General features: G+C 39.4%; 1 protein-coding gene across 2 annotated transcripts in view; it reads left to right on the top strand.

The window, feature by feature from the left end:
* Positions 1–25,429, top strand: part of SLIT3 (slit guidance ligand 3) — a 418,035-nt gene that overhangs the window by 375,757 nt on the left and 16,849 nt on the right. For both annotated transcript variants that reach the window (XM_081845905.1, XM_081845904.1), the window contains exons 29-32: positions 3,385–3,478; positions 9,670–9,807; positions 17,946–18,186; positions 21,223–21,353. In XM_081845905.1, the coding sequence (XP_081702031.1) occupies positions 3,385–3,478; positions 9,670–9,807; positions 17,946–18,186; positions 21,223–21,353 (604 nt within the window). The remainder of the gene's footprint in view (positions 1–3,384; positions 3,479–9,669; positions 9,808–17,945; positions 18,187–21,222; positions 21,354–25,429) is intronic.

Raw genomic sequence — 25,429 nt, 5'->3', positions numbered from 1 at the left:
TATGGTACTGAAAAAGATACTTTTATTTCAAGCAATGCAATTAAAAAAACTTTTATGACACATGGCATCTATACCTAGAGGCAAAGAATTAGCCCAGAGGCAGAGAATTCTGTTTTTAAAAATGTATTACACAGTATTTTGTAATTTTCAAAGCTTTACAAATAAAATATAATGATGAAAAAATAGAGGTGATAATAGATTAAAAAATCCTAGCTTATATTTTTTTAGTTTACATGCAAAAGTTGAGATGAGGAAATGTGATGTCATTCAGAAGCGATTCTGGAACAAGAATTAAGCTTCATGCTGTGAATCTGTAGGTTTAATAATCATGTGCCAAAATTACCCCACAGTTCCATGTGGATAAACACATTGGAGACGATGTGGTGAGCAGCTCAGTTACTGTGGAAATGATAGAAGTAAGGTTAGATTTCTTGCTTATTGCATAATTAAAATGGCAGATTTAGGTCTTGTAGTTTGGCAGAGCAAGGAACTAGATGGTAGCTCATATCTTTTATATATCAGGAAGAAGCTTTCTTGTAGAGGCATAGGGATGACATATGGTCTGGGAAAATACAAAATTCTTAAGATTTTCTTTCAGAAATTACTTTTGGGCTTGACAAATTTGAGGAGTAAGTAGCACTGCTTCAATTTTGCTAAAAGTCATTTTTCTAAAAGTGTATTAGTTGGCTACTAAATATGACATTGAGACTACAATCTTCTACCTACTTGGAAGGAAGCTTCATTGAATCAATGAGTATAGAATTGTGTTCTTAATTACACTTGAATTTATTATAGTGATTTCCAGCCGGGTGTGGGCTCAGGAAATAAATGCTATCAGTGGAGAAAAATGATGGCATATAATTTAATTATTTATCTGAACCTGCCTCTTTATTCTTTAAATGAAGATTTCAAATATAGGAGAGATTGGTCATGACCCAGTAGTTCAGGCAGTAGTTCTGTCTGTTAGTGAAGGATGACTTGTTGAATAAAATTAAGCTTCATATGTTTGGCCAACAGACAAAATATAAGATATTTACTACAACTCATTGGTACTGTACTAGAAAAATTCAATTTCAGCTTAGCAAAGTTCTCAGTTCCATAATCAGTTGTGAGATCCTTAAAACTATTAGAAGTCCTGGGCGATTATTGACAGGTGCCAATTCCTGGTAAGATGGTTCTACCACTTTGTAGCTGTGATGCTCTGAAAATTGCCTGCATTCCCCAGTCTCCAAACATTTGTTTTAGTATTTGAATGCAGTTCCATTATAACAAATCTGCAATGCCAGCATAAATCCATGCTTTGTGTCCCCCCCCCCATGTGCTCAGACAGTATAAATAATTATAATTATTACTGAAGCATCCAACATAACTAGGTGCTGTACACAAGATAATATGCACTATCCTGATTTAGAAAATAAAACTCTCTGGTTTGGCATTCTCTGCAGAACTGAACAGGTGTCAGCTGGATTTATAACTGTTCCAGTACTACCTCAAACTGATTTCCCCTCTTTTGTAAGAAAATCCCAGGTTGATACGCAATAGGCCTAGCACTTTGGAGTGTCTGCTGGGAACCAGCAGCAAGTTATGAAAGTGGTTGAGTTGTGCTGTAACTATACACAACCATATACTTTTTGAATGCTCATTTGGTCATTCCCCTGAATCTGACTTGAGTTAACACTGCTCCACTCCCTTCAAGCAAGGTGAATGCCATAAATTATTTATAGTTAGGGGAACCCCATGTGGTTTTGACTTGGTTCAATTCCTTTTGGCATCATTTACAACAGACGCTTAGCGCAGGTTTGTGAGTGTACAGTGCTTTAGCCATAAGCACTAGTAATATTATAGGATGCTATTGTTTGGTTTTTCCCTCCAGTAATGAGTTTTGTCATTAAGCTGAATATATAACAAAATATGGAATTGACCCTGATCTGTTTGCATATTTACAGCTTCATTTTTGCCAGTGGAAGTTTTTGTTGTGGCTATTTAGAGACAGTTATGTGTTTGAAATGCATGTTGGGCTATCTACATATATAGGACTTATCTGTGCAATTTTACATTGTGGCTCAAACTGCTCAGTAGACTTCTAGAACAAATATGTTATAAGGGTTTAATAAACCAGATATTACATATACAAAAAGGGTTTTGCATCCTCCATGGGCAATATCTCAAGTCTAAGTTACAGAAGTGTAACCAAATAGGGCTGGATTTGAACATTGTGGATCTGTTCATTATTAGTAGTTAAAAATACAAAACTAGACCTTAGACTAAACAGGTAATAACTAAAACCAGCTGAACTATTCCTTGCCCTTGAGGGCCATATTACTTAGAAGACAGCATATTCTTTGGGTTCAGGAGGTTCTGTGCTCTTTTAGTAGATGTTTATTAATCATATGAAGTCTTCAATCTGTTTAGCATTACAAAATAGACTATTTTTACCATTTTGAATAAACTTACAATATTCTTGCAGGAAAAATAAAACATTGGCTCTCAATGAAAGTTAGTGCTTTGTTCGAAACATTTTTGCAGCAATAATGTTACTCCACATGTTAATAAATGAGTCACTAGTTCTCTTTGCTGCTGGATCCAGGGACCTTGTCATGTGGTCAAGTACCAGTTAAAGCTTAATGTTGTGCCAAAGCAAGGAACAGTGTATGTGATATTACTCTCTATTCTGTTGTAAAACCTGTTCACTGAAATGGATATAATTATTGGTGTAAGGTAGCGAGCTGCTCCAAATCCAGAGGGCAGCTGTGGCAGTGTGTTGTAACAAAAACAACTTACTTTTGTGGCACCTTGGGCAAACAGGTTTATTGTGGCCTGATAACACTTCATCAGATGCCTCTTCATCTTGTCCACAAAGGCTTAGGCCACAATAAAGGCTCATCCATGCTTACCTTTGCTCTGACTTCCATGCATGTCCGGACTTTCCAGGTTCATATTTGACAGCTTACAGTTTTGCCCCAGCATTTCCCCCACAAAAGCCCACTCTTTACTGCTGCATTAGAGCAAAACTCAATCCACCGAAACCCCAAATTGCTGTTTGCTCCAATTCAGCGGTAAAGATTGGGTTTTCACAAGGAAAGCATTGAAGAAGAAGAAAAGATCACTCTGACACGGAGCTTTGGAGAGCGAACTGCGCCTTGAAAGCACAGAGGAACAGTAAGTGTGGATAAGCCCTTAATCTGTGCCACAAGATTCAGCTTGTTCAACAGTTTGTGGGTTCACTTTTCTTTAGTCCGCACACCATCAGACCTTTGCATTAATCTGTTATTCTTCAATGGCCATTTGTCCCTAAACCATTTTCCCACAATAGTTCAAGAAAATCAACCAATGTCTCACATCAGAGTTGTTTTTAAAGCCCTCTTTAATTTGTTTCTACCCCAGGGGAGCTATGTGATGAGGTGATCAACCACTGTGTCCCAGAGCTAAATCCTTGCAAACATGACTCCAAATGTATCTCTTTTGACAAAGAATACAGGTAAGCAAACACATACTGATAGTTTCAGAATGGGCCATTGTAAACTACATGGGGGAGCATGTATCCTAATTAACAAATTTCCTTTGAGTGTTGTTTTCGAGAAATGCCTATGGAATTCCACATGTGAGGATGAAGTGAAAAGAGGAGTCTGCTCTTTGATCCTGCTCTTTCCAATTGGACACTTTAATTTGACACGGAATCCCCTTTACAGTCCTCTTATCTCACCACTCTTGGTGCTGCCAATGTTGCCTTTTATATCATTGTAGCCACCGAATCTCTCTGTCTCTGGACTTATTCACACTTAACTTTTGTCCACATTTTCCACGTTCAGTCAGCACTTTCAAGCTGTGTCAGAGCACTTTTTTTTGTTTTCTCCGGACAGAATGCATCTGAGGAACAGCATCAAATGGAACTGTTCTCACCTGAAAGGTGTTTCTCAGAGGTGTTAAACACATGGTGTGGTGGGTAATGCCGCCATCTTGTTTCAGAGGTCAGATAACGCATATGTTTGTCCATTCCTTGTTTCCCTCCTCCTTTTAACCAGTCCATTTTATGACAAGCTATACAAGCCTGAGGAGGAGTAGAAGAATTGGGAGTGCACACACATTCCTGCTCTGAGTCAAGACAGGAAATTGATCCAGAGGAGGAGGAGGAGAGCAAGTAACAGACAAAGATCTGTGTTTCCTGTCTTTGAGCATTAGAGGGCAGCATACATAACCTACCATGTCATGTACTCACTGCTGTTGGAGAACCATGGTGGCTGGAGAAATAGCAAATTCAGTATTCTTAGTTTTGGAACAAGATGCATTGACAGGAGCATAGCAGGCATAGAATCAAAGGCAAACCGAAGGTAATCTAGATTGAAATATAGTTGGAGAGATGGAAATAAATTTCCAAAAATAAAGGCACAAGACTCTAAAGCGAGGTCCACAAAAACTAGCTTTGGAATTCCACAGTAGCACTTAAGAGAGAATCTTGAACTATAATCCTCTTCAAAGTGAAGAAAGAATGGTAAGTTAAATATTACCGTTTCAATTATCCCTGCAAAGCATTTATGGAGATAAAGGAAATCTGGTAATTTGTTTCTACTGTAATTAGTAGTTAGTTGTGGTGGGGGGGGATAATTACTCAGCAGTAACAAAACAAATGCAGTAACACAAGGTGGGGGAAATCAACACCGGGGGCAGTGAAAGTAATAATTTGAAGTATTTTGCTGCACTAACATATTTTGGATCACTTTTAGTATTTTGGCCTCCATGGCTGTGATTATTGAAAGGGGGCATTTTTATATATATATATATATATATATATATATATATATATATATATACACACACAGTTGCCCCCTCTACATAATTAATTGCAATTTGCTCATTTTTATTTTATGAATTTCTATGTCATTCTCCGCAAAAGTGTCCAGAGCCGTATATACAGTTAACTAACTGAATGCATCTCTCACAGAAATAAACCTGTTGTTCCAATTGCCCAGAAAGTACGTATTAAAGTATTGTTATAAATAATCTTTATTATTCTGGAGCTTGGAATTACTACCTGACAGAATAAAGCACTGATTTAATACAGCTCTTCCAAGAAAAGTGGTGGTTCTATCATTACTGTGATAGCCAATACACATCATAAAAGTGATCCATAGAAGCTTTGAATAGGGACCTGCACATCGTTCATTATTACATCACTTTATATTAGGACAAGAGGGATCAATAAAGCAACAGGATTAAATGCTGCTATTTCCTCCCATAGCATCTTATGATGGATACCGTTTGCATGCCAGTGTGCCTGAAGCATTGCTGAGCTGTTTTGCTATATATTTGCTACATTTTTGAGAAAGAATAGTCCCGGATCTCCAACTTGCTTTTTTCTGTTCCAGAGATGATTAATTACAGAATTATTGTTCTGAACGGCAATAGAATTCTGAAATAGTGCCTTCAGACAATTGTTCCGGATTTCTAATGTTTTGTAGATGTTTATGTGATGTGAATGAGTGCAGAATCAGGTATATAGGCTGTGGATGGAGATTATAATGGAGAGCTGGTGGTGTACAAACTTGTCAAAAGAGCATGAAATCATTAGATTGTGAGGTAAGACAAAAGAAAGAGAAAAGAGATACACTATTCATAGGAAAATGGTGAATAATGATAAGTGCTCTCAGACATGCTGAAAAGGCAGGTCCTTAGGGAGGATTTAGCAGAAGGTTTTAGTGTTCCACCAAATAGTTCCAGGTAGCACCTTCACAAAGGCTGCTGAGTTCAGAAAATGCAGAGGGAGAATTGCATGCTGTTGAAAACCTATAGGTTACCTGATTTTTTAACACATGTTCCCTAGGTATTCATTTCATTTTTATTTATTCTTTCATTATTTAAAATTATAAGCCACACGTCCAGTTTAAAAATCCCAAGGTGACTTGCAATAACATTAAAAAAATTGAAATTACAGGAAATAAAACAGCAATAGAGGCGGTAGAAGATATGATTTGGTTGACCTAAAATTCCTGTAATTTTCTCCTCTAGTCAGATGCCTCAGAAGTGTAGGGAATAAGGAAGATGCCAGCTCTCAAGGTCCAGGATTTGAAAGCTAAAACATTTCATTTATTCTTCGGTTATATTAAAAGCTGTTCCCAGTTGCTGTTCTTCTGCAACTACTTGGTTGTAAAATAGATCCAACTGTGCCAATTTAGAATTTTTGGAATTAAATCAGAGCTTTTGGACGTGTTCTAATGTTACCTGGCTGCTGGCATTCTACCTAAGGGAGCGATTGATTTAGTCTTTGAGTGTCATGTTGCTTCTTCTTTCCTCTATGCCTCTCCCCTGTCCCTCTCACCAGAGGCGGTTTTAGGATAGTGCGAAGGTTTGGCCACACCCGACACCGTGCTGCAGGGGGTGCCACAACAATGCTGTAGAACAGAGTGTAAGAGGCAGGGGTACTGAATGTTGGCATCACACAGGGTGCCACTGAAATTTGAGAGCTCCAAGACTGCCACTGGTCTCACTCTGGGTAAAGGGTAAAGGGACCCCTGACCATTAGGTCCAGTCATGACCGACTCTGGGGTTGCGGCACTCATCTTGCTTTATTGGCCAAGGGAACTGGCGTCCAGCTTCCAGGTCATGTGGCCAGCATGACTAAACCACTTCTGGCGAACCAGAGCAGTGCACGGTACCTGCCAGAGCTGTACCTATTTATCTACTTGCACTTTGACATGCTTTCGAACTGCTAGGTTGGCAGGAGTAGGGACTGAACAATGGGAGCTCACCCCATCATGAGGATTCGAACCGCTGACCTTCTGATCGGCAAGCCCTAGGCTCTGTGGTTTAACCCACAGCGCCACCCACATCCCACAAATAAGCTGTGATTAACTAAATGAGAGATCTTCCAGTAATAACTTACCTGCAATGAGGGGAGTAGAAGAGCTAATATCTGAGCCAGCCTTATGCTTCCCTGTTGATGAAATCAAGCAAGTGCTTATGCTCTGTAATAATAGTTAATATTTTGTAATAGCAATTAATAACTTGTAACTGGAGTAGTGTGTTTCCTTGCACATTCAAAAGGGAGAAGGCCAACTACTTTTGTTGCTGGTCACTTTAAAGACCATTTCTCTGGTTTAAGTGGTTACTTAAACATAGAAAAGGCATATTCAAAAAGAAGAACAGACTAGGCCATCAATTTGCATAAAATTAGCATATACTGATTTTTATTATTTGTAAGTATAGATGCAAATTTAGAAATAATTATGATAATCAGAACTATATTACATCTCACCATAGTAGGGGAAACTGTGACCTGTGTTATCTGTCAGCCTGCTGCTGTCCAGGTTCTAACTGTTGAGAGGCAACTTCAAGCCCTTGATCTTCCTTCAAGTGGTTCTTTATCTTTAAACCAGACTTTGACCCAATGGTCCTTCAAATAGGGAACAGGACCACCCTACCTTGATTACAACCTATCCTGTGAAAGTGAGCACAATTCATACAGCTTCAAATGCTTACGGTGTCTGCATATAAAACAAGTCTGACTCTGAAATATGTAGGGTCTTAACTTGCTTTGGGCTACAGGAATGGAGGTGTATAAAACTACCTTCGTGTATCAATATATAACATACAGATGCAAACTACAAATTTAGAAATTAGTAATCCAGATACATTGAAAGACTAGAAATCTGTTTCCCCTGGGTACTATTTAAACACCCATGAAACATAAGATGAATCAGTTTCCATATCTATAGATTGTCTAGTCTCTGTCTCTTTTATGCCCTTACTTCCTGTGGCCACTAAATACAACCACATAGTAAGGTGACATGAAGTTATCCCACATATTTCCTCTTAATCTTAATACACCTCTCTTTCCAGCTTTCTGCACCAGTCTTTTTTTGCAGTGCAGGAGGAAATCTAGAAGTAAAGAGGCTAGCATTAGAATTAAATAAGCTGTTGACATCCAGAGTTCAGAGGTATACGAAAGTATAATCTCCAAAATATGTAACATATGCTAAACTGGGGAAGTAATGGATGTTTCTCTTTTGTTCTGGTTTGAATGATATGCTTATTATTTTCCAGCTGTACAGCAACATCCAGCTGGGAGGTTTGAAATGTGGTTTATAGGCTGAAATACATTCAAGCCAGTCCAAAGCATAGTGTCTAAGATTTTGAGAGACTGCCTAGATTTCCAGAGAGATTTGCTCCCCCTGGCCTGAGACCTTGAATGCCAAGTTTCAACCTAGAGCACATTTTTTATGGTTGAGTAATAAACCTCGGAAAATAGGGTATATAATGGAAATGCTGACACAACTTTAATACAAGCAACTTAACAACAGTAATAAATATATAATAGCTTATGTTTGCTGTTACTTTGGATCCTCCAATCCGCTTTCTAGAAATGAGTTGCCATCTAAAGGTGGTGGAATGGCATCAACATGTTCTTTTATCTTCATATTAAGATCTGAGAAACAAATTTATTGCTTCTTTTCATTATAATTACAGTTCAAATGCAGACTTATTAAGTGATTGTCATTTCCATTAGATACAATGCTTCACTATACACTACCTTGAGGGAATTATGAAGTTTATCTAAATGTTTTCACAATTTGAGCGACCTGCTTTAAATGACCAAGAACTTACTTTAAATGGTTATTACTATAAACAGTGAAGTTAGTATGTATGGTTACTTATTAAAGAATACGGTTTAACTTCAGTTAGTTACAATGGCTTTAACAAAGAATGTTTACACTATATTGTTACTGTCACTTTAAAATAGAAATTGGAGGATCTTTTTAGCTCCGCAGACCAGATCCTTATTAGGATCTACCTTAGAGAGCAAAATTTGGCGGGCAAGTGGGAGTGCCCACCTGTCAGTCACCTGATGTCATAGTGATGCCTTGTGATTGGGTACTTTGAAGTCAGCTGATGGACAGTAGAGCCAAATCTAGCTTTCTGTAGGCATTGAGTGTGTCTACAAGTTCCCCATGGAAAACTTGCTTGCACACCTGATCTGACAGGTTTCAGATTTACCTTCTATCCGCTGATGGGTGGTAGAGCCAAAGACTTGTTTTCCATTGCCAATGCACATCTCTACCTGCCCCATACCTAACATCACATATGATGTCAGGTGTCGAGCAAGTGGGTGTGGTTTGGTGAAATCAGCCATGCTGCTCAAGTCTGAACATCTAGCCGGCAATGTTTTGCCTGCAGGCCAGAGATTCCCCATCACACTTTAAATTATCTATATGCAATGCAATATAGGACTCCTGTCACTTTAATATGAATAGCACCAGCAGAAAGGATGCTGACCTTTCTTCCTCCTTCTCCTCTGCAGCCCTGAAAAGCCTCCCCTGAGATATAGAGGACCCTCCTGGATATAGTGGGCTGTGATGAAATTCCCTGTCAAGCTGCAGTGACACAGTCCACCCACTTCCAGAATGTTCCCTGACTTTCAGGAGCAGCTTTGGGGAGATTAAGGGCTGCCAGGTGTTGTTGTGACAGTCATCTTTCTGATATCCCCCTTCCATTGGCACTTCTCAGGATTCAAGTCAATATTTGTACTCACCCAGCCTCCTATTATGGGCTGCAAAAACAAATACTATACTAACACTCTTTATTTATCATCAAATATATTGAGGTATGCTGTGGCCTTCATGCTTTGGTTTGAACACTGATTTATGCTTATGGATTCACTGATTAATCTTGTTACAGATGTGAATGCTTGCCTGGCTACAGTGGAAAACATTGTGAAACTGATGAAGATGACTGTGCGGGACACAAATGCCGCCATGGTGCATTGTGTGTAGATGCTGTCAATGGGTACACCTGCATTTGCCCTCAAGGATTCAGGTAAGCAAAGTGGCATGGGCTCCCTCCAGATAATACTCTGACATTGGAATGTACAGGCTCATGGAACTATTTTAAATGGCTCAGAAGCTATTTGCACAACATCTAGTAGTCCACTTGTATGACAAAGCCATTTTCGGCATGCACGCTGTTGCTTCCAGTCATTGCCCCCTACATACCCAGTTGATACTGTGTTCTGCAGGACAGAGCTTCCTGCAGATACCATCCTATCAGGAGATTTGTTCTGCTAGATGTTGGAATGGGGTCTTTAGTGTTTCAGCACTTTCATTTGGAACGACCTTCCATTGCATATCAGCATAATAATAATTTATTCCCATTATCTGAGGCCTGGTAGGGCAGACACATTTTTTAATATATAAATACCCTGGTTAGTTTATTAAACCATGAACCTATCTCTTCACTCTGTTGTACTTTCTTCAAAAGCAACTTAGAGTAATAAAATTCATAGACTTGTCGTTAACTAAGTTTTACTCAGAGCAGACCCATTGAAATTAATTGACCCAAGTTAGTCATGACATTAATTTCAAAGGATCTGCTCTAAGTGACTTGGTTGAATGCACCCCATGGAAATGCAGCTTTATCAATAATTCACCCTGCATCTTTACTTCAGGCAGGTTCTCTACCCTCCTATCCCAGCATCTTGCATGCCTGTCTGATTTAAACATTTTTTTGGTGCTTTGTTTTTTTGTAAAATACCCCTCAATGTTAATTTTAAAAACTGTTCAAAGGAGTAGCAGGGGTTGACTTCCTAACGGTTAAGGGCCTGCTAATCGTGCAGTGTACAGCCCAGTTTATCCATTCATTTTGAATGTACATGTGCAGAAGGCTTGTCCCCAACATTTCTATCCCCCACTGTGTATTAAGCAGAAAGTTGCGAAGGAAGCACATTCAGTTGCTCCACCATTAAACTACATTCACAAGAAATGTAAGGCAACAACACGCCCAGAGGCTGATTGGGAATGTTCAAGTTATGCTTTATGTTACATAGAATTCCTACCATCATCACACTAAGTGTTCAGATTCTGATTGTCATAAAAGTGCTTAGCATTTGGTGTACAGGATTTCTGTAGCTCTGTCTTGACAATTTCCAAGTTTAGTTCTGTCAGCTGTCAATAGGCCACTCTTCTGAAAATTTCACTGTATGTCAAAGATAAGGACACTTCACCAAATGAGTTCAGTAATCATTGCCTGGAGGGTTAGATATTGCTTCCTTCCAGTCAAATATTTTCTGTATTTGAGAACACAATCACAGCAAGAGAGCTGTCACACCTGGAAAAAAAGAGCTATGATAAAATAGAAATGCAGGAGCATTTGTGAACCTTTTTTCTGGTCATTGAACCTACAGCAATTTACTGTTTTCCCGATTTCATTGCTTCTTTTCTTTTGTTCTTACCATGTACTTCTGTTGCATTACTCTGCTTTTAGCATTCTGAAGAGCAGGTATTGATTCTTAAAGTGATGTAAGGCCATGCTTTCAAAAGCTCAGTGCTTACAAAAGATAAGATAAGGAAACGAATTTCTTTGTTCACCCTTCCTGTTCTATTCTCTCCTTAAATCTTTGACTTTATGCTGGTTGTACAGAAAAAGGCTAATGGATAGATTTGTCTAAGTTCCTAAATCACCTACGTTCCTAAAAGTGTCTATTTGTTGGTGGCACATTATTTTAAAGTATGTTGCTCGAAACATACCATGCTTAAAAGTAACATGCCAACAAAAAAAGATGGTTTGGGGGACATAGTTTTTAGGAACCAATGTAGTGGGAGCACAGTGCCTGTGAAAGTCTAGAGACTTCACCACGATAAATGTTTTTTATGTTTGTTTTCAGAATTTATATCCTGCCTTTCTGGTAAAGATTCAAAGCCACTTGCAGTCAAAACCAGAATTTTCCAAAAATATAAATAAGTTAGTCAAATAGAAAGGAAGTGTGGCACTCTCTAAAAACATCAGGAACAAAAGCAGTAAAAGAACGTCATCATTTGACATTTTTACAATAAGGATGCATATGGAATTTATATAGAACATAGATACATTATAATAAAACCATACTTTTAATAGCTTGAATATTTTATGCTGTCCTGGGTCTCATGCTTTTGCCTTATATAATAAGATTTGCAGTTGTCCATTTTCCATTTTTATCCCTTTCTGTCACTCCTAGATCACCTGTGGTGTTCCTTACCTTGCCAAACAAAAAATACAATGAAATGATCATTGCAAAGATGTATTTACGAAAGGGTAAACCAGGCAACTGCCCAGGGCAGCAAATTGGAGGCAGAGTCCCCTCCCACAAAAGCTCAGCCCAGGCCCTGGAGCCAATGGCCACCATGGTGGACTCATGGGCCAGCAGTGGGAAGGGAGAAGCAAATTCATCACACCAGCCAAGGACAGCGCCCCTGTTGTGAAAGGGGAGGTGACACAACTTCACAACAGTTTTTCCTGATAGAAAGTGAGATGGGAGGGTAGCACTCGTGTATAGTTTATTGTTGAAAGGGACGGCAGCAAATCTCTTCTGCAGACGCTATAAATACAACACTGTATGTATACTTCCTCTTCAGTGCTCCTTTGGCATGACTGTCAGAAGGCATTTGGAAGCTTTCACTTCCGCTTTCATTTTATGAAATTATCTTGTTTCAACAAATCATAAGATTAATCACAGTTTAGGGCACAGATGTAATGCTAAACTGTGGTTAACTGAAATCAGAAGTGAAATCTTTCCATCTCCTCATGGCCATACTGGAGGAGGAAAAAGGAGCAGTGGAGGAGAATGCCAGCCCAAAGGGCTTGTTCTCATAATGACAAACCAGTTTATTGTTCTTTGGAGCTGTATCTTACATTTAGAGCAATGGAGACTGAACTCTTCTGTAGTGAACTCTTTACACTTTAGGCATGGGAGTTTAAAATGAAGTTTAAAATTCTGGTAACAAAATACTTCTACTTATTATTCTTTACACGAACTTTGCCTTCTGTATTTTCCTGGCAGGCTGCTCTGCTGGGGATTTGGAATCCCTTTTTATTATTTTAAAGACAGCAATGGCAAACTGTGAGCACCACAAAGTTGAGTTCTCTGATGTGCGTGCATGTAAAATCAATTTCAATTCATTTACAAAAGAGAGCAGTGGTACATGCCTTGGGCATTAGCTGTGTAGTTATTTGAAAGTCTTAAGTGCCAATGAAAAAGAAGGATTGCTTATGGTGGCCTATGGGAATGGAAATTAGGATGAATGTAATAAACTGCAGCCAATTTAGCTAAAACACTGAATGATCTTGTCATGTGTGTACCAGGCTACTTCCAGCTAGGCATTTTGTGTGAAATCACCATTCATGATTCACACACACTGATGTCCTCATCTATTTGAAATAGACATTCACTTTTTTTTGAGAAGGATGAGTAAGTATCAGCATTAAGAGATTCAATTTTGACATGGGCAGTGGCATATCAGGCAGGGGGATGTATCACGGCTCAGCACACATTTGCTATAACCTTTGTGGTGAGCACCATTTTTTGCCCTGTTAATTTTGTTTAAGCAAGTTTAAACAAACTAAACACTTTCCCATCTAAAGTGGGGTTTTGGGGTTTTTTTAATGTTTGTGAAATACTAGTTTAATGAAAGTGTAACTACAATGCAGTGGGAAGATGCCGGAGTCCTGCCCTTCCAACATCAGCTTTGTTGCCACTTATCAGAATAGGGGATGGTAGAGTAGTGGTGAAGTTGGAGCTGTGAGGATACACTGTTGGAATACACTTGGCATATTTGCTGGTGCACCCACATAACCCACACAACCTCAGTTCAACACTTCCAATCTATTTTTTTTAAGCAAAAAAAATATTTAAATGGTGTGTTAGCAGTATACCCCTGTGACCCTAATTTAAAAAATAAATAAAGGGGGAACCCTTTCCAACCCTTTCACCATATTTCCCTCCATGAAACTTCCAATATACCGTATACGTCCAATCCAATCGTTTTGACATTTCATGGGTAGCAGTGGGCAATCGTACATAAACCCTTATTGATTATATTTTGACTCAATTACTTCTTCAAATAACAGTCTATGTGATTTGTAGCTTTGTAGCACCCACTGGTGTGGACATAACATGGCATGAGGAGCATACAGGCACTCACAGCCCAGAATGATGATGATGTTGGCATCCACATGTCTTGAGACACAATGGATTGCGCCTCCAGGGGTGAAGTCAAACTGATAGGTTAGCAGCACTGAAGTGACCTCCCTGGGGTGCAAGCCTGGGCAAGTTTGACCTAGTTTCATGTGTTGGGGTGTGTTATTTATTTATTTTTGTTATTATCTTGTGTACTCTCTGGTTTTTTGTTTTAAACCACCCTGTGATCTTTGTATGAAGGGCAATATATAAACTTAATAAATCATCATCATCATGATACAGAAAGGTGATGTAATGTTTTGAGCAACCTTTTCTGCTGATTTTTTACACGCCACAAAAATTCATCCTGACCTCATTATACATGTTATTTGTAAACCTACATACGAAATATATCTATGAATTTATTAAGTCTGTTCCCCCAGGAAACACTGTTGGATGTCAGTCGGCATGAGTATATTTTTGATTTTGCTAATTTCAACGTGGCCCACTCCCAAGTAAGTGTGCTTAGGACTGTGGCCTAAATTTTGATGGAGTAGCCCACACAAAGTGCTGTTAAAAAAAAAAAAAAGCTAACAGACTGCAGTTTGCTGAAGACTTAGTGGCATCATAACAACGTGAAGATGCTGTGAAACTGCAGTCTCACCACCCTTGTAGACGGGATTTGAGGCTGTTGCAGCTGTTGCCAATGTCACAATTCTTTTTCAGAGCACTTTTGTGAACCTGACATCTGGTTCCAACTTGAATGAAGTGCCTGTGGTTGCAGACTTAGGTTGTACAGTTTGGTATGATCCCTGCTTACTTAAAGGATTTCTGCAGAAACTCCTTGCTGCAAAATGTCACAGCGGGAGAACTTCTGAAATAGCTATGTAACAAAGAAATAAAACAACATGCATTATACAAAGCTCAGCAGTTGTAATGTATGTTTCCCATCTATAGTGACATCTATCAGAAAAATAGGTGGACTACTAAAGGGAAGGTTTAATAAGTCAGACTCTACTTACCAGGGGTTCATGAATTCTAAAGAGAGTTCATACAAAAGTTAAGGGGGAAAATAACACAGAGTCAATATTTATTTCAGAAGCGCTCACACTAATAAGCTATTTCATAGTTTATAGAGCTGCAGTCAAGAAAGATTGGCGAAACCTGTGCTTGCTACTGATTCATATATACTAGAATGTGACCTAAGCAACAAGAAAGCAATATCTTTGCATGTAAGTTTTAAAAGCCCAGCTCCTCCTTCACATCACTTTAAGCCGAGGAGAGTCAACTGTCATTTTTCACAATAAGAAGTTGCTAGATGAGAAGGTACATTAGACATAGTTCCATCTATCTTTCCTTCTCTGACTCAACTTTCAAAAAAACAAGAGACACGGGGCCAGACAAGTTGTGAGATTAAATGCAGTTTTTGGATTTAATGTGCGGTCCTCTGTCCCCCTGAAATGCATAACATTACCTGGAAGATAGATCACCAGGGTTCCCTCATGCACAGAGGGGGAATGTAACCCTTTCCTCTCCTGCTTTGGTGCTGAGGAAAATCCTTCCTCTGAAGATGCTATTTGTATTGTGAGGAAATCTTCCATTGAAGCCATTGAGGGATTCCAGCCCTTCAAGCTAATGCTATTTGAAAAAGCCTGCACATTCAGTGCGGAAAATAGTGCACAGTCTCTGTTGCTACCTTTGTCTGGATATTGTCTGGATATTTTAGGATGTATTGTTCCATTCAATGTCTTTTTTTTAAAAAAGAAGAAGAAGAAGAAGAAGAAGAATTCTTAATTATTCATTTATATTAAGCAAAGCTGCAGCCCTATGCATGCTATCTGGGAGTCAGCTCCATTAAATAGTGTGGTCTTAGTTCTGAGAAACATGCATAGATTTGCTGTGGGCTTTTTGTTTTTGTTTTTTGCTCTCCTTTGCTTAGTTCAGAGAAGTTGTGGTATTATCTTCACACACATTTTCAGTTCTTAAACTGTGTGGGTTTTATTAATATCATACATTTGCTTGTAGCTTCTTGCTTTTACTCCAAATCCATCAAAGGGGCTTTTCTGCAACAATGACAGAATAAACCTCTTAATTGGAAAGCGTATAGAATGTCTTTGGAAAGAGGGCATGCACCATAGTCTGCTTTACATTTTCTGTGTGCTATGGTGTGACTTTCATGTTAATGATACGCTCATTATGTTATGCAAATAGTTTGGTTGGTTTTGGAAAGCTGTTATAAAGAAGAACTTTGGGACAACCAGCAGAAAAATAAAGAAATAAATCTTCCTCTCTGTCTCAGCTTAGCCACATTGCCTGCTCAGAGGCATACCTAAGGGTTGGTGAAACTGGCCCCCACCAGGAGTGCAGGCCCAGGGGGAGGTCCGGAAATCACCTATCGGGTGTTGGTTTCCTCCCGCAACACCTGGAGCACCCCCTGGCTCAGCATTTCAGCTCCTGCTTTGCCTGCAGAAGGAATCTGCTAGGATCTCCAACAGGAAAAGCTGCTGCTGATGATGGTGGTGGTGGTGGTGGTGGTGGTGGTGGTGGTGGTGATGGTGATGATGATGACAGAAAGGGGTCCTCAGAGTGGCTTCCTTGTTAAGAGCAGCACATGCAGCCTGTCCAGACTTGAGGAGGCATGATCCTCCTGTCCAGGCAACCTTGCTTGCTTCTCAGGTTCTTTTTCAGGAAGATGCTCATACCATATCATATCATAGCCAGGGGTCAATGATACAGCTCCTTGCCACCTTTGTGCCTGCCTAATGTGCCAGTCTGGCAGCATTTGAGAACTATGGGTGAGCACAGCTGGCTTCCTGGGCATGCAGTATCAGCATTCTGATCAGAGTCAGACAATGAAGTAGTCTGTTGTTGGAAGGTCACAGTAGTTCTTCGCACGTCCTCCCCCTGGTGATTTTTCAGTGAAGTGTCTTGTCATTGGCCCTATCCCACAAGGGAAAGCAAATTGTATTGGGTGGGGGGGATTCAGACAAATGAGAATACTTGGAGGCACTACAGGGAAATACAAAACAATGCAAATATTGCTCAAAAGTAATCTAGAACCACTTCTTCACATTCTGATCCAGTCTTAGGTTGTGGCTGACATCTGAAAACTATTTCTCACATAACAGTTTTCTTAAATGTGCCTCACTTTCATTTAGGACCAACCATGAACATCACTACATACCTTGTAAGCAGCGTGACTGGCCCAATAAAACTAGACACTAGCTGTAAGTGTGACCTAAGAGAGAATACATTTTTCTTATTAGTAAAACCATTCCTGGAAAGAGGAGCAGATGTCACTGAAAAGACTTGAATTCCAGTCTGTTTCTATTTTAGTCAAAATGTGGACAGAATGGACACACACAGGAATAACAAATTAAAAACAAGTTGAAACTTCATTAGAAATTGAAGGCTGGTAATTGCAAAGAACATGATTACAAATATTTATTTTCAAACCTCTTATAAGAGACTACGGTGTGCCTTGCTTTCAAAACCACCTTGCTGCAATTTTACAAGTGCCTGATATATTGTTTCATTTAAAAAAAACTTAATGAAGTGAATGGTATAGTTTTGAAAGGTTGGTGGTGTTTTCCTTTCCAAATGTCACATGAATATCTATCTGCATATTTAGCAGTCAAATAATTCAGTCAAACATTTTGATTTAAATGAGTGTTTTATAGCCTGATTTCCACCCCACCCCCATCAGCCATGTACCACTGGTGATTTTCCACTCAGGGTGTAGGATTGAAGTACCGGTAATTGATATGTAATGTTTCCTGCTCATATGGTTTTATAAAGTGCTCTCGTGAACATATATACTCATATATATAGTCCATTATGTACTCACAGGATTACCTAAAAAACCAACACAAGAGCTAGAAATGTTTCTTTGGTTTTGGCCCAGTATTTGTCACTTCTGTACACTCTAGAGCAGGAGGAGTTGACAACGGCACATTTAGATTTAAACTTGATATCTTTAAACTTCTGGTGGGTTTAGAATAACATTCTTACTTTCTTATTTTTTAAGTGGGCTTTTCTGTGAAAATCCTCCGCCGATGGTTCTGCTCCAGACAAGCCCTTGTGACTACTATGAATGCCAAAACGGAGCGCAGTGCATTGTCGTGCACCAGGAACCCGTCTGTCGTTGCCTGGCTGGTTTTGCTGGCCAGAAGTGTGAGAAACTAATTACCGTCAATTTTGTTGGAAAGGATTCCTACGTTGAACTTCCACAAGCCAAAATCCGCCCTCAAGCAAACATCTCCCTTCAAGTAAGTCAACCCAGTTCTGTTCCCATATAATGTGGCAAAGAACTTATATAAAGGCCAGCACACACATTACATTCACTACCAGCGAAAACAGTCTTACTGTGATAAGCAATACCCACTTAAACCATCATTGGAAGGAACACCTGATGACTTTAAAAGCTGATCTGCATGCTTTCACACGCTCCTGATGCAGTTTAAGCATCTTGTACTGGGAAAGAGCCATAATTTCTTTCCTCACTCAATACAATGGAACAAAAAAATGAAGAAACAATTTTTTTTATTTTTTTGACATTGCTCAACCCCTCTTCATTCTCTCTGGTTTTGCTTGCATAAAAAAGCAAAATGTGCCATGATCTAGGAGCTGAGGCACATTCAGTCATATAGGCCACATCTTGGGCTTCATGTTGAAAACAGGTTTATGACAAAAGTAGATTTTGAATGATAATATAAAAGCCAGACTTGTTTACTACATGGATCTCTCACAGATGGTGTTCTCAAAGCTTATTTTGCAGTTAAAATATTGCTTCTCCATCTGGTAGCTAATGCCACACAAGTAAAAAATTAGCTTTAATGAAGCATCTCTTAAAACAGGATTAAGGGGTGCTTCCAAATAAAAAGAACTGAAATAAATAAAAAGTCACTTTCAACTTACCAGTCTGAGCAAATACTTTGATTATTTTTTTAAGTGAATATTTCAGTTTCAAATAATGCTATTTTTCTTGCAATTTAAAAATCACTCTGGCGCATTTACTGCAGAAATAATTGGAACTAATACTTGTTTCTGAGAACCTCAAAGGCCTTTTTAAAAGCATGTCGCTACATAAGAAGGTTGGGCGAAGACTTGTATAGATAAAACTTCAGGAGCAGTGGCTAAATGCCTGAAAACTTGTGTGGAACTAAACTAATCACAATACAGGGAAAGTTGAAATAATGCAGGGGGGAGGCTGCAGAAGCTAGTCATGCCTACTGCCGCTGCTACCTGCAGTGAAAGTGTTTTCAGGAGAAACGCTTCCCTGTTATCTGAATGCATGGGCAACATAATAGAAGACTCCTAGAGCATCTCCACATGAGAGGAGACCTTGCCAAATCCCTGCTAAATATGACATTTGGAATTCCTCCCCCACTCACACAAGCATTCAACAAGCATTCGTCAGTACAACAGCTTTACACAGCTGGTGAATGCATGGACGGTGGTTTAGTCTTAATTCTGAAATGGTCCATTGTATATCAGCTGTTACTACTGAAGGATGCAGACAGGAGACTTGGCGTGGTGTAGCCTACCACTTGACTTGCCTGTCCTGGCAGGGCACTGCACCATTTTCTGAAGTCATTGTAAGTGGTTTACTTATTTTAAAGCCTTCAGTTCATGGCTGCTGTTTTCATAAGCAGTTGAATAATATTTTTAGAAGTTTGTTGTGTTATATTCTGTCATTTTATTTCTCAAGCACCTTGAGCTATGTGAGATTTTGGGTAAAAAGTTATCAAAAAAGTAAAAAAAAGAAAAGAAAGATGATGTATGCCATTATGAGTGCTTCCTAAGCAGAAAGAATTAACTAAAAATTGTATAAACAAGTAAACTCAGGATTTCCTAACTGGGGGGACGGGTATTGCTTTTGTTTACTGTATTATGTTTTTGTGATCCTTGGATGGACGGTATAGAAATTTAATAAATTTAGTACTTGGCTGCAATGTACATTTAAAGTTTCATATGTTTAGAAGCTTCCCTCTTCAAAACTGACCTGAGGGATGTTTGACATGAGTACTAATTCTTAGTGTACATTTTACCTGGTTGTGTTTCTGGTGGTACAGAAACTGTATGTATCCCGTTTATTAACTTTCAGTGAACATTTGTCCTAGCAAAGCTCCTTTTATAGAATAAGCACAGTAACTGTGATCTGATTCCTAATGCCCACTGCACACAGAGATGCTTACTGAAATATCTAGAGATGCCACACTTAAAATGGTACATGCGAAGGAAAGAGGATTTTCAATCATTTTGAGTTTAGGTTTCGGTTGTAAAACTTGGGTTGTAAAATGGTTTTTTACTTCAAAGGCTCTCCAGCACAGGGGGGCAAAAGTTCACAGTAAAGTTAAAAGCGCAAATGGATGTTTTGTTCGGGAAGTTGCTCATAGGAAGTTTAAAAAGGGATGTTTTGATCAGGATATTTTGCATACAAGGGCCTAAGGTTCAGCCTAGGAAGCAGACAATTAAGGGGAAATAAAAACTTTACCAGAAAGCTACTCTCCTTCTGATTGGTAAAAGTTTGGAAAGGCAATGGAAATAGGGTAGTTAGAAAGCTGTGGAATCAGAGATTTGAAGAGTTGGAGTTGACAAAGCTGGAAGAGATGGAGGGAACTGAAACACTAGAAAGTATAAGAGCATAGTTGGGCACTGCAACAGGAGGAATGTGGAAGAGACCACAAAGAGACCTGGAAGTTGAACAGAGGGATGCCAAAATTGCTGAATACTGGCTTGGTTAGGGGAAAAGTCTAGAATAGGTATAGAATGCATTTATCTCTATTTATGGATAACTTTCTTGCCTTACTAAAGGTTCCTAAAACCTTAAGTAAAAGCATATAGTAATTTGTGGGAGGAGGGGGCAGAATTAGTCTGAGGACCTGTTATTTATGCCATGCCTAATTGCTTTATCACTCTGTGCAGAGGAGGGAGTAGGTTAGGCCCGATAAAATCTGAAAGGCTAACAGGCTGTTCAGTGAAAGCAGCCAGAGAAAAATCAGGATATGCACTGGGTGGCAGTAGCGAGAAGATAAAGTTTTGTTGTGTTGGCTGGTCTGCTTGCCACCTTTCCTTTTAATGGTGCAGGCTACAATGAGTGCCATCACACTGTAAAAAAAGAAAGTAACCATTTTCTTTACCAAAGAGCACAGTGCAATGGCTTTGAGATAAATGTTTTGGTATTTACTAACTATACATGAAGTCATAGTTGTTGTGACAATACATAAATATTATGTACCAGTATATGCCTTTGCTTTTTATATATATATTACCATTAATCACTTTTACTTTGACATTTAAAGGTAGCAACAGATAAAGACAACGGCATCTTATTATACAAAGGAGACAACGATCCCCTGGCTTTAGAGTTGTATCAAGGTCACGTGAGACTTATCTATGACACGCTGAGTGCCCCACCCACAACTATATACAGGTAAGTACACTGGCTACAGAATTAGAAAGTGAAGATTTCCTTTTAAAAGTAAAATTGCATTCTCTCTCTCTGCTTACAATTTCACATTTTCCTTATCAGGCTATAAGAAAAGATGCTGTTGGGAATTAAAAAAAAACCCAACAACACCCAAATAAAACCAGTATATTTACAGACCCACACTTCATTACTGTATGGACTTCCTGCTATAAGTTTTTATCTATCCAAACAATCTATTCTAATCCTCATTCTGACACCACACTACCGGATTGCCTTCAGTTGAATCACAATTGGGCCAGAAGGCATTTTGAAACTGGAAGAAATTATGAAGTTTCAGCCATGAACCACCTAGACCAGTCCCTTCATGTGAGTTAAAGCCAATTACCCAGAGGTAATTGTTAATGAATAAAGCACCCAGCATCGTCACAGTTCAGCTGTTGCTACTGTCACAGAGAACACATACAGTGCATAAAGAAGCTTACAGACAAAACAGCAATAGATGCCTTGCACAAGGAAAGCAAACCATGTATGGATTGAAAGCAGGGGAAATTTAGCCAGTCTGACCCGGGAAGGGCAGAGGGGGGGAATGCTTTTCTGGCTGCACATATATGGTCATCAAATACAAAGAGCACATCCTTACATTGCACAACCATTGTGTTTGTCACAAGTGCAAAAATATTTCACACAATAAGCGTGGAAAGTGTGGATGATACGCATGTGTAATGTGCATGGTAGAATTAAACCCAGTTAGGGCTCCTGGGTGTGTATGAGTGTTTAATGATTCATGTCTATTCTTCACACATTGTTTGTTCTCAGCACATAACCTCCTTTCTCTAATTCTGAGAGTTTCTAGTGCCCCAGAGGATCCAAATATGGTATCTTTCTGTTTTAAAGAAATCCTATCACCCTGCATAGTAAACATAAAAAAGACCAATTTGATGTACAGAGGAACAGGAAACTGCTTACAGAGGCTTCAGTGCTTTGTGTGAATTTTTTAACACTCCGGAAACAAGACAGGATGGGTAATTAGCTCAGTTTGGTGCCGTCTGCTCTTTTTAGGGGACTGTGTTGTATGCAACAGAGTGGAAGCAAGCTCAGTAGGCTTCCTTCTTTGCTGGCGGTGTATCGACTAATTAGGCAGTGCATTGGCCTCAGCTAGCTCTGTACTGGAACAGAAAGGCTAATCATTAGGTCTGAGCTAGCCTGTCTACCCATCGGAAGGGGTTTTGTTGGTTACTTTCACCAGTGATTATAGTCTGGTGGGATAGCCATGAAAACAGACTCTTTATTCTGTAGCTAATCCTAATTAATTCCATGTTATAGCAAAAGCAGAGTTGTTACAGCAGTTTTATGCCACTAATTAGAACATAGGGGAAGGCTCATTAGTTGCAGACAACACATGAGGTGGCAGATCAGAGCGGGTGCCTGCTCCCTATTGTTGATAGCAGAATGCTGTAGTGACAAGGAGCTGCTTCTGATATCTCAGCATTTCATGGATCCTCTCCTTCCCGGCAAAGTTACCCGTGGCGTGAAGCATCAGTGTCCTCATTATTCCCGTGCCCTTCATATTGATCAAGGAGGAGGTCTCCATTCAGAATGACACCTCATTACCATAAGATTAATGGCCTGCTCGCTGGCTGTGTTTTGCACTGTGTGATCTGTTGAGATGGTGAAAGCTGCTGCTTAATGTGATGCCCTTTCTGAAATGTCACTCTAATCTTTTATTAGTTTAAGGAGTATAGCAGAATGGGGATTAGCATCAAGCTCGATAGGAAAAGATTGGGCTGAGGGAGAAAAAGCTACAGCTGAAGAATGTCAAAAGGCAGGGGGAGGTGGGAGGAGCTTCTAAGTGAATTAGATTCCCACCCCCACCCACGAAGGAGGGGGGGTCCAGAAGGGGAAATTTCCGGCTCCTTGTGCTTCCTATTATGCAAATGGTCATGTTTTCTGAGAAATAGATCTTGAGTTCTATTAAGAAAAATGTGTATTGTTGTGACTCTGCTGATAGGACACACCTCTACAATTCTATTATTCTATGGCTTCAAAAACTGGGGAGATCCTGCCTGTGCTGTGCCATCCCACCAGTGACGGGATCTTTGTGTGTCATGAGGCAGAAGGCGCAGGCAATACTCTGTTCATTTAAGGTGTACAGTTATTGAATGTGCATGCAAGTCAGCAGTATCACCCACAGCACAGTATCAAGCCAATCCAGACTAAAATTGTGCCACAGTAAGAGAGAAAGAAAATCTGCACACAAAGCAGATATCCCAAGAAGTTAAGACCCTAAGTGTATATCACTGATGATAAGATATTTTATAATAAAGAAATTAAGTATGCAGAAGATTTTCTAGAAAATTATTTACCCATTTTAAAGTTTAGAGAGCATAATACCAGAGTGGGGGATGGGGAAAGTAGCACACATTGGCCATGTTTGGATCCAGTGCTACATCAGGGCTTCCTTCTTTGTGAACAAGCTGCAGCAAGTCTTGCTGTCCCCTGCCACCCACCCAAACTCCCACATAGCCAAGAGCAGGACTTTAACAGTGTTTACTTACAATTTTTTAAAAATATTCTTTTTTGAAATATAAAAAGTAATGTGTATATAATTTAGGGTTGCCAAAAACTTTATTATTTTGAAGAAAAGAAAAGAAAAGCATCTCAACAACTTTCCCAGTTTGTGTCCAGATTTTCACTTTTTGAAATATGACAACCCTAATATAATTGTAAGTTTCTCTGAGTCTCAGCTTGCTATTGCATCTCAACTGGGGATTGTAGTTTACACTAATTATGATTGGTTTAAACAAGCCAGCTACATAATGCATGGTTTGAAGGTGGCTTGTGAAACTGATCAAAGTTACTGATCCCTACTTCAGGTGCAAGGACAAGCTGAGATTCAGGGATTCCCAAACATGCAGCAGTAATTAGGTAGGTTGTGAACGCAAGGCTCACTGTGGCTTGTTCACATAGCACTAAATCATGGTTTAGTGCTGTAAAAGAATCAATTTATTTCATGCTTTGCCAGTTCTGTCTTTTCTTTTTGGTGCCTCTTGCTTAAAGGGAAAGGACTTTTTAAAGATGTGAGCAGAATGGCAGCTCCTGTCCAGTCAGTGCCCTGCCTTGAATTTGCTCCACCACCACCTACCCTCCATCTTGGTAAAGCAGAGCCATTTGGAATTAGTTACTGCTCTATGGGGGCAGAGAAGAACATCCATGCCAGCATATTGGCACTAGCTACAAAGAGAACCTGAATTTAAAAAGAAAAGGGGGGGGGTGAGAAAATGTTTTTATAACCTGCCCAATGTGCACTGATTTAAAATATGTTGTAGGGTTTGTGGAAGGTTACTTTCAAAATTGCTGGTGTTGCAAGAACTTCATAACAAGCCATCACTGCTTAAACTTCTTTTAGCCAATTTCCCCTCTACATGGTTTCCAGAAAGAAACCAACCCCAGAACCTGATTTATGTCATTGCTTACTTTAGAACATGTTGAACAGGGTGCAGCTACAGTTCGTTATTCTAGCACATTTTTTTTCAGGTATTGCTTCTTTCACTGTAGAATAGAAACTGTCTGGCCTACATGTTAGTCCCCACCAGTGGAACATGCCATATATGGAAACTAGCTTTTATATGACCAGATCACTTTCACAGCTGTAACTAGTGTTTTAACTGAGCTCCTTGGCACTGGGCATTTAGGATCAGTTTCAGAAATCAATATTAGGGCCTTGGAACAAGTGTGCCCTCAACATGCTTCATTAGCTGGGGCTAGGTATTTCTACTTTCATGAACAGGTTGGCCAAGGAAAAGGGTATCTTCAAATATTTGATTTGTGCTTTTCCATAGCCAACATCTAGGGCTAGAGGAGTGTGTCTTGAACCCAGCACCTCTGTATCACAGATACAATTATATAGTTCTTCTTTACTTAATACCAGGAAGAACTATGTTCATTCATATAGCTCTGCTGTATTCACAGCAGTTCAATCTGATGGTTTTCTACTTTAAGCATACAGAGTGATGTCAAATGAGAATGAATTGTGATCGTTCAGTATGTGCACTATGTGTTCAGCAGCTGCTTTGTATAAT

This window comes from Podarcis erhardii, assembly GCF_964252035.2.
Source record: "Podarcis erhardii genome assembly, chromosome: 2".
In the NCBI taxonomy this organism is placed as follows: domain Eukaryota; kingdom Metazoa; phylum Chordata; class Lepidosauria; order Squamata; family Lacertidae; genus Podarcis; species Podarcis erhardii.
The sequence above is the reverse complement of the archived record's forward strand: the minus strand, read 5'-3'. Positions and strand labels throughout refer to the sequence as shown.